Source organism: Cajanus cajan, chromosome 7, assembly GCF_000230855.2.
Source record: "Cajanus cajan strain Asha chromosome 7, NIPB_CcT2T_4, whole genome shotgun sequence".
Classification (NCBI taxonomy): Eukaryota; Viridiplantae; Streptophyta; class Magnoliopsida; order Fabales; family Fabaceae; genus Cajanus; species Cajanus cajan.
The window spans coordinates 47,236,705-47,246,883 of NC_138523.1; the positions used below are offsets into that span (position 1 = coordinate 47,236,705).

Consider the following 10,179-nt stretch of genomic DNA (forward strand, 5'->3'; position numbering starts at 1 on the left):
GTAGTCCTTATAGTCCGACATACCAATCGGTCTACGGCCCAGTCGGCAATACCAATCGGCCTACGGCCGAGTCGGTGACACCAATCGACCTACGATAGAGTCGGCGATACCAATCGGCCTACAGGCGAGACGGTCCACTTGCCCTCTAGCCTTGAGCCTATAAGGAGAAAAGGCTTAAGGTGTAGTCCTTATAGTCCGAGATACCAATCGGCCTACGGCCCAGTCGGCGATACCAATCGGCCTACGGCCGAGTCGGTGACACCAATCGGCCTACGACAGAGTCGGCGATACCAATCGGCTTACAAGCGAGTCGGCGATACCAATCGGCCTACGGCTGAGACGGTCCACTTTCCTTCCAGCCCTTAGCCTATAAGGAGAAAAGGCTTAAGGTGTAGTCCTTATAGTCCGAGATACCAATCGGCCTACGGCCCAGTCGGCGATACCAATCGGCCTACGACCGAGTCGGTGACACCAATCGGCCTACGACAGAGACGACGATACCAATCGGCCTACAGGCGAGTCGGCGCCACCAATCGGCCTACGGCCGAGACGGTCCACTTGCCTTCCAGCCCTTAGCCTACGAGGCGAAAGGGCTTAAGCAAGTACTCCTTAGATCTAAGTCGGAAATAAACCGAGATATTATATGAGTCATCATGTGGAAAAACTTGAATTTTTGCAAATCAATCGCCCAAACTCCGATTAAAACAATGAATGAAAAATTTTCTAGTTAAAACTTGTATTTTGAAAAGGCAGTCGCCTACATGCCGATTACATACGCCGACCTTAAAAAATGAGTGAAAAAATTCTTAAGTGTTATTATCTGAAAAGGCAATCGCCCATACGCCGATCGCACATGCGATCTCATACGCCGACCTCAAAAAGTGAATGAAAAAATTCCTGTTATTATTTGGAAAGGCAGTCGTCCATATACCGATCTGCATTACCATTGAAAAATAATCCAAGTTAAGAATTCAATATCACATGGGATGATCGCCCAAGTTCTGACTTTTTTTGGTGATGAAAATGACCAAGTTACAACGTCTAATGAGTTATTTATACTCGCCCAGTGGGATTTTTATCGATCAATCACGAGTTTGGTTTTCGAGTTATTTATACTCGTCCAGTCGGATTTTTACCGATCAATCACGAGTTTGGTCTTCGAGTTATTTATACTCGCTCAGTCGGATTTTTACCGATCAATCACGAGTTTGGTCTTCGAGTTGTTTATACTCGCCCAGTCGGATTTTTACTGACCAATCACGAGTTTGGTCTTCGTTATTTATACTCGCCCAGTCGGATTTTTATCGATCAATCACGAGTTTGGTCTTCGAGTTATTTATACTCGCCCAGTCGGATTTTTACCGATCAATCACGAGTTTGGTCTTCGAGTTATTTATACTCGCCCAGTTGGATTTTTACTGATCAATCACGAGTTTGGTCTTCGAGTTATTTATACTCGCCCAGCCGGACTTTTACCGATCAATCACGAGTTTGGTCTTCGAGTTATTTATATACTCGCCCAGTCGGACTTTTGCCGACAATCACGAGTTTGGTCTTCGAGTTATTTATACTCGCCCAGTCGGATTTTTACCGATCAATCACGAGTTTGGTCTTCGAGTTATTTATACTCGTCCAGCCGGACTTTTGCCGACAATCACGAGTTTGTCTTCGAGTTATTTATACTCGTCCAACCGGACTTTTGCCGACAATCACGAGTTTGCTGCCTTTAAATAACACACCTGTCGATCATGGAAAGATAAAAGAGATGGTATTTAATAAAATTGGAATTATTGGTTAGTGGTGCCTCGTTAAAAACCTTCTCAGCAAAAAACCTTTTCACATTTTTATATGGAATAAAAATCTCTTGGGACGACCCCAGCTTCTCGACTTTCAGCTACCCTTTTGTTGATTTGTCCCTTCTCCGTCTTGATGTGACTCAGGGCGAAAGCTCTCACCTCCGACATCGTTTGACAATTTGCTTTCTCCAGCGCGATGTCGAAAGCTCCAGACCTTAAGCCCTTCTGGAACGCGATGACTGCCATCCTTTCATCCAAGGACGCTATCCTCCAAGCGACCTCATTGAACCTTTGCAGAAAGTCCTTCAACGACTCCTCCCGCTTCTGTTTGAGGTCGAACAAGTCCGACGTGATCGGTGGTTTCTTCTTGTTAGCGGCGAACTGTGCCATGAAGAGTCGACTAAAGACATCAAAGTCGGTGATTGATCGGTCAGGGAGACCACTAATCCAATCCAGTGCTGCTTTTTTGAGTGTACCCATGAATAGTTTGCAGCGGACTTCCATACTTCCTCCACAAATCAACATTTGAGCGCGGAAATCCGTCAAGTGCTGACTGGGATCTTGAGTTCCATCAAAAAGTTCGACTTGGGGAATCCGATGATCCCTTAGGATGGTCTCGGCCTCTATGGCCTCCGAAAAAAGTCGAAAATCTCTAGGGACTTACATCATGACATCTTCCTCCACCGTCCTGGCGTTGGCCGTTATCATAGCTTGCATCTCGTCCGCCCGCCTCATAATCTCCTCATTTTCTCGTTGAATAGCCTCCTTTCTCTCCCTGGATCGCGCATTCTCCTCCCTTAAAATGTTGATCAATGCCATCATCTCCTCCATGGTAGGGTGTTGCGAGTCGCTGTTGGATGTGCCGCCTCTTGCCATGGTAAAGTGCGGATTCTTCTGTGTTACTTGGGGCGTAGGAAAAGTTTCACCGTAGCCCCACGGTGGGCGCCAAAATGTTCCGGCCAAAGGGTGGACTAGGGTTTTTTATCTAGATCGTGCCTTAGAGCCAGAGCATTCAAAAGTGTAATCTGTCTTCTTAACTCTAGGATTTTGGATTTTATAGTTTCTTGTTCACGGGCCTTATGGGCCCCGTGAATATGGGGATCTCTTTAGCCGTTACAATCTGGAAAATACTTGGTGAGTGAAGGTGGGACCTCGCCATTTACTGAGTGTCCAATCGGATAATGACCGAGTAAGCCTTTATGAGTGGGAGTCGATCGGTATTTGGCTCTGAGAGGGAGAGTCGGCCAAGGTTACAGTCGGGTGAGTCGGCCAAGGTTACAGTCGAGTGAGTCGGCCAAGGTTACAGTCGGGTGAGTCGGCCAAGGTTATAGTCGAGTAAGTCGGCCAAGGTTACAGTCGAGTGAGTCAGCCAAGGTTACATTCGGGTGAGATCAGGTCGTGAATCGGCCTAGGCAGTGCACAGGTTTATAGTCGGCCTCACACGCATAGTAGCCCTTATATTCGGCGATACCAATCGGCCTACGGCCGAGTCGGCGATACCAATCGGCCTACGGGCGAGACGGTCCAATCATAATTATTTATAGATTAAATTTTCATGTTTTAAAATAAATTATTAATCTTGTGTTACAATATAATTGTTTATCACAAGTCTAATATACTTAAAAATATGCATGTTAAGAAAATAAAACATTGGAATCACATGGGCTGGATGACGTGTGTTATGAGTAGCCCCTTGTTTCCGGTGTCTTTGGTTTTGAAACTAGTAAAGAGTTATGATAAGATTAATGAATGGGTTGTGAATAAATGAGAGTGTCAAGTGTCAACAAGTGAGAATGGATGAATCGATGAGCAAACGATAACTCAGCATCAACAGCCAGAATATTCAGTGTGATGTTTGACCTCACATCACAACCAAATGCTGATTGTAACTAAACCTTTCTAGTGTCCGTAATCCATTACCGTTGGATAATGATTAATGGATATTCAATGGAGGGCTGGGATTTGTTACATGTCAATTTGCTCAAATTGCAAACTGCTCCCTCGCTTCATGATAACGTGTTTGATACGATTATTTGGATTTAATGTTTGTGTGTGTACTTTTATTTATAGTATAAGAGTATATTTATTCTTCCGAATCTTGCTAAAGAAAAATGACATTGAAAGGATTGGTTTACTTGAAATATGTAAAAGAAAAGGCCTAAAAGCAAATAATGGAAAGTTGGTCAAGCAACTACATACATCCTAATAGAATAATGCAGGAGCTTTCGTGGAATGACATGTTTCAACGTGGCAGATCGTAGACCTCGCATGAACAGCTTCATGTGACAGCTAATGCCATAGCAGGACGTTTGGTAACTGCAAGTGGATTCTCTTCTTTCTCTGACGACCAGACACACCACCAAACCAAATATCCTTTTTGCTTCATAATCAGCATTCAACGGGTATGTACGTCACCTCAATTTTTAGTTTTGCTTAATGCCTTGTTCAGTTTTGAACTTGTTGCACTAGAGTTATATATGATCAACTTTTTATGATAAAAAGAAGAAAAAAAAAGAATCTAATACTTCTGTTTTTATAGTTTATCTTTTGTATTTTTTTTCTTTTGCTTGCTTCTTTTCACGTGATTGTAGGGTGTGCATCACGTTCATTTCTTACGATCAGAAGTTTATACTATTTGGTCTTATTTGCAATTAATATGTATCAACAATTGACTTTGAATTAGCTTGAGGTCTTGAACACATCTATTTATCTATTCCCTGCACCTATCGATTTCCTTATGCCCAACGATAACGAAGAAATCATCCTAAATGAGAGAGAGGAGTCATATGAAGGGAACATTGATCAAGTTTTGTCGAAAAAACCTGTAATGAAGTTTGAGATAATGAATATCCACTGAGATGTTATGGATATATAGGTAACATTAAATAAATTTATGTGATTTGTCTCCATTTTTTTTTTATAGTTTTGTGTTCTTTCATCATTGTGTTTAGTGAGAAGTTTTTGTTCTCTTATGTACACTCAAATCATTGTCTTAGACTACATAGAATCGCGCTGATAATGCTTTGTTTTGAACTCTACACATCACACAGATGATAAGCTGAATTTGGGAAAACAAAAAAGGAATATATGGTAAGTTATGTTAAAATGGAAAACATCATGAGTTGATAGTAGGAGGAACCCATAGTATAATATTTTATTTGGAAGGATTAAATTTTGTAAAAATATTTATTTGATGGATAATTTTGGTCAATGCCCATTTAAGTTTTGTAAACAATTGTTGTTTGTGATTCCAAGCATCACATGTGCACAAAATTATTGGGAATATCATGAATATATTCAGAATTTCAGGACGGGGGTATAATGTTGTAATGTTGTATCAAAGGGAGTCACGTTTTTATGTCTTGATTAACCTATAAGTTAATCAAATAATTTGATGGCAAACTTGGTGTTAAGGAACTAGTTGCGTTGCCATTTGTCATTCACATCCTGCAATACAAGCCTACACAGATGTTTTATTCAGATTACTACATAAAAGGCTAATTTTGGTTGTTATAATATTGCAGGAGCTTCTGCTGACTACCAGATGTTGAAGATGAGTTCAGAAAGCAAGACAATAAAACCAAAGAGTGATATTGAACTCGTTCTAAATTATTCTAATCAGTGCATCTGGAAAAATGAGCCAGGTGCAGGTGCAAATGCGGCTTGTAGAATAAACAAGCCATTTCCTGCCACTGACCCTCTATCTGAAATAATTTGGTCTCCAGATAACGGTTTCAGTCTCAAATGTGTTGATTCAAGTTTTACCAACAAAAACACCTCCCTTTTTGGCAATGTTGAACCAAGCAGTATGGTTCTTGCACTGTTCCAAAGCGTTAATGATGGAATCTCTACCACAGATAAACCACTAGATGACGTTTTTGTAGAACCTATTGCTGTCATATGCTCAAAGAGTGATGTTTCCTCCAGAGATACTCCTGCTATGCAACCAGAAAGTGATTCAGCCATCATCATTCCAGATCATAAAACATGTGAAGAGCATCATGATACAGGTAAAAGTAACATCTGTTGTGGTTTCTATAGATGTAGGGAAAGGTGGATTTGAAGTATATCATTGAGTTCAAGTAAGCCTTATTGAAGGAGAAAGAATAAATATGTTATCCTAATTAGTTAAATAGTTTATTCGGACTTGTCAATTTGTTTGGTTTCCTTCTTGTAACTTTTTTTTTCCTGTAAACTACTTATGCTCAATCCCAGAGAACTATGGTCTGGCAGGATTTGGTGATAATATGGAGAAAATGAACACTGCAAGAGAAACACCTAATTTGCCAAACGGTCAGAAGGAGAATGTAATGAATGAATTGGAGAAGGAGAAGAATATTTTTGCTCAAGCCAACATTGGAACAGCTATAATATCTGAGATAAAGGGAAACAAATCTACTATTTCAGGTATGTGCTGTCATCATCACTTATATGCTACTGGCATGACAAGAATTCTTGGAGCACGTTCTCATTTCTCTCTTTTTTTTTTTTTTTTTTTGTAAACAATTTATATCAATTTTTCTGGATCATAGAAAATAATTCTCATTATTCTGGTAGTTTTTTTTTTTTTTTTTTCGCTGAACACACAGGTTCTAAATTCAATACATTGCCTTTATGTTTAAAGGACACTATGTGAAACTTTTTGTTAAAGAAAAATGCAAGTTCATTCTTTTATGCATGCCTGAAATATCACCTGCCTCATGATTTTTCTTCAGGTCAGGTTGACGAAAGGCCAGTCAGTAATTTATTACTTCAAGAAGATGAACCTAAATGTAGCATGGAAGAAAATCCTTCACCGAGGAAACATTGCAATGGAGGCATAGATACTGGTGTTGTCAACCACGTGATTGATATAGAAGATGGATTATATACTAGCGTTGAGCATGCCTTCTCAGAACCTTATCAGATGGGGACTGAAGAAATGACGCAACTATGCAATAAGAACCTTCCAGCCGTGCCTTCTCCATGTAATAGCATGATTCATATGACAAGAAATGATGGTAAGGAGAAGTCCTTATCAGATGGGAATTCAAATGACAGTTTATCAAAGGAGGATGACTTCCATTTAAGTGTTGAAAGCTGCCACAGTGCTGGGTTGTTTTTGGCAGGTAAGAAGAGATGCAACTTTCACCAAGTGATAATTGGACGTAAAAAAGTCAAAAAGCAAATTCAAGAAACTTCATGTTCTAAATCCAATGTTAAACCTGATAGTTCATTCATGAACCTGATTTCAAACATGATGAAAGGATGCTCACAAACAACTCAAGATGAGGATAAGTCTTTGGCTCTTAACCTTGAAAATCCTAATCACCTGAATCAGCGGCCTGATCAGAAACTTCTTACATGCAATAAGAATCAAGATCCAGAGCTAAAAAATGCAGGGTTCAGATCCAATTTTCAGTCCATGGTTGGTGCAAAATTTAAAAATGTTGGAACAAGAATGTCTCACGTAGGAGAGGCTTCTAAAGATTTTGAGCTGGATAACAAGGTTCATGGAATAGATGTTACTCCAATAACCTTTTATGCAGAGAACAATAGCCTCTACAGACAGAATTTGCAATCAAACAAGCTTGAAGTATCTGAAGGAAGAGTTGATGCCTGTCCACCCATACAACCTCAGACTAGATCTAAAAATTCTCCCAATAGTGATGAACACTGGAAAAATAACTCAGTGGAGAATGAAACTTGTTACAACTTGGGGCATAGTAAGGAGAAAGAAGGAATGACATTACTGTCACTACATTCACCCTCAACTAGACGAAATAGAAATAATAATATGAATGTTGAGTCTTATGCATTGTATGAGAGAAAAGAAGGTCTCTGGATAACTCGTTTCTTACCAAAGTCAACTTCCCCCTTAATAGTTTTTGATCACCTTAATGAGAGAAGTGGTTCAGAAGTCCATTCCACAGCTTGCACAACGCTTCCACATTCCCATGAACACATTTCTCTGAACAACTGCAAGATTGAGGACCAACTGCTCAGTGAGGCTAAAAGTATACACGATTGTTGTATGAATAGAGAGGATTCCACTTCCATTAAGGTTGATAAGGGAAATCAATTTCACCCAGAAAAGCATAAGTTCAATTCCTTTACACCTTTCCCAGGATTCAGAGATTCAGGGCCAATGGTGTCCATGTTTGCAAGGAGATTAGGTGCCATCAAACAATGCTCACATACAGAATAGTCTACCACACAGGTAAACATGGTTTGCATGTTTTTGGGACAAGAGGTCACCAACTTGTGATTTCCTAAAGGTTACATGAAATAATATATGATCTCATAAAGAATATAAATACAGACAGAAGAATTGGATGCACTTCATTGTCTATGTATCGTTGTAATAATACTCTTTATTTCCTCTTCATTCTTTTCTCATCATTCATCATGCCAGACTTTAGGTTACATAATACCATTAATTAACTCAATAACATAAATTAAGGGTATAGTCTGAAACATTTGATTATGTTAAAATTAAAAATAGCAGTTCCAAGCGAGATCTGTTTTAATATTACCATATTTGAAAAGAAAGAAATTGTTTCTGTGTGGATTCTAGAGATAGCAAAGGCAGTAGTTGAGCACATTCTTTCATTGGAATCTCTTATTAAGAGAAGGTATATCCAACTATCTCAGTCGTGATCGATATTGTATCATGGATAGAGCTTACACTGAAAGGTTGGTGGAATGATTGTGACAGTTCTGGTATAGGGTGCATCTCGGGGTTATTTTATAGTATTTGTCTGAGGAGATTTTTTTATGAGAGTTGTTTTTATAAGATTATTACACAAGCATATTCTACAATGATGAGATATTGTCCGCTTTGGATCTAAGCCTTTACGGCTTTACTTTTGGTCATTATCCAAAAGGTCCTTCTTTCATTGAGGTATGAATATATTTTATAATTTATTATTTTTTCTCTTATTTTATCGATGTAAGACTTGTTTGTTCCTAACAATCATCCCTTCAAACAAGGGACCTAACCTTTCATGTAACAGAATCTGTATTTATATATCATATTATATGTTATGAGTTATGAAGGTTGTTTTCGCATCCAACCTTACGGCTCAGGGATCTAACATTTCATGTCGTGGAATCTGTCTTTATATATCACATTATATGTTATGAATTATTAGGGGTTATGAGGGTTGTTACCACATCCAACTTGGCTCTAATACCATTGTTGGGGTTATTTCATGGTATTTGGCTAAGGAGATATTTTTATGAGGTTTTTTTTTGTAAGAGTATTACACAAACATACTCCACAATGATGAGATATTATCCGCTTTGGGCTTAAGTCCTTACAATTTTACTTTTAGTCATTACTCAAAAGGTCTCTCTTTTATTGAAGTATGAGTATATTTTATAATTTATTATTTTTTCTCTTATTTTATCGATATGAGACTTGTTTGTATCCTAACAGTACATATATTCTAGGAAATTTTGAATGACTATTAAATATTGTGTCATGAGAACTAATATTCAAAGTAAAAAAGTCAAGCCAATACTGTAAGACAATAGGGTTAAGATTTTAAATAAGTCTTTAACTCCTCAACTTTTTAAGAATTTAAATTTTAGATTTTTTAAATTTTTTTTACCAACTTTTAAGTTTTTATTAATTTTCTTTCACATAAACTAATTATTGTGATTAAGTTTTATTTATTAAGTGATTTTATATATTAATAAATCATAACTGACTTAATTATTGGTATTCATATGACTACTTAATAGATATCAAATCATATGATATGCGTAATTTATTATTCGATCAAGATAATAGAGATGAAAAATTATTTTACTAACATCTTTTGTTTTTAAAAAAATGTTTGACTATAAACAAATAAAAAAATTACATTATCATATGGATTGGAATCTATTAAGATGTCACATAAATATTAATAATTGAGTTAATAATGATTTATTAACATGCACTATCACTTAATAAAAGAGACTTAATTCTAAGAACAAATTTATGGGACAAGAAATTAATAGAGAATTAAAAGTTGACAAAAAATTTAAGAAGAACTAAAAGTCAAATTCTTAAAAAATTGAGAAAATAAATACTTATATAATTCCTAAGATACTTTGTGTTATGTGAACAAAATAGTCATGTAAAAAATGTTAAATCAATACATTAAAAGCAAATCCTTAATCAAGTCTATTTCTTTATAATATGTCATTTTATATAAAAGGTCGGATCAAATCCATATTATCAAAGTCAATAATTATTTATTAAAATTATGTGAGGGTCATGCCGAAGAATTTAATAGGTAGAATGAATATAGAGGTGGTCCTAAACACGGTTAAGGTGGACAATTGTCAAAGCTTTATTTTCAGAGGGCCACCAACTTTTTTTAGTTTATATAAATATAAAAAAAATACATAA

General features: G+C 37.4%; 1 protein-coding gene across 5 annotated transcripts; it reads left to right on the top strand.

Annotated features, from left to right (window-relative positions):
* Window positions 1-3,978: 3,978 nt before the first annotated feature.
* LOC109799936 (uncharacterized) lies at window positions 3,979-8,851 on the top strand. Of its 5 annotated transcripts, none has more exons than XM_083059885.1 (5): window positions 3,979-4,198; window positions 4,480-4,671; window positions 5,321-5,806; window positions 6,012-6,203; window positions 6,512-8,851. In XM_083059885.1, the coding sequence occupies exons 3-5, from the start codon at window positions 5,341-5,343 to the stop codon at window positions 7,981-7,983; spliced, it is 2,130 nt and encodes a 709-aa protein (XP_082916011.1). In that variant the 5' UTR covers window positions 3,979-4,198; window positions 4,480-4,671; window positions 5,321-5,340; the 3' UTR covers window positions 7,984-8,851. The 5 variants fall into 5 exon arrangements, with proteins under 5 accessions (XP_082916011.1, XP_082916013.1, XP_082916010.1 ...); XM_083059887.1 differs by lacking the exon at window positions 4,480-4,671 and adding an exon at window positions 4,847-4,886; XM_083059886.1 differs by lacking the exon at window positions 3,979-4,198 and adding an exon at window positions 4,847-4,886 and having other exon boundaries at window positions 4,230-4,671.
* The last annotated feature ends 1,328 nt before the right edge of the window (window positions 8,852-10,179 follow it).

Bases quoted from the DNA above. Each gene is read 5' to 3' on its own strand.
- LOC109799936 (XM_083059885.1), top strand. From the start codon at position 5,341: ATGTTGAAGATGAGTTCAGAAAGCAAGACAATAAAACCAAAGAGTGAT. The intron at 5,807-6,011 runs GTAAAAGTAACA...GCTCAATCCCAG, and splicing joins TGAAGAGCATCATGATACAG to AGAACTATGGTCTGGCAGGA. The intron at 6,204-6,511 runs GTATGTGCTGTC...ATTTTTCTTCAG, and splicing joins AAACAAATCTACTATTTCAG to GTCAGGTTGACGAAAGGCCA.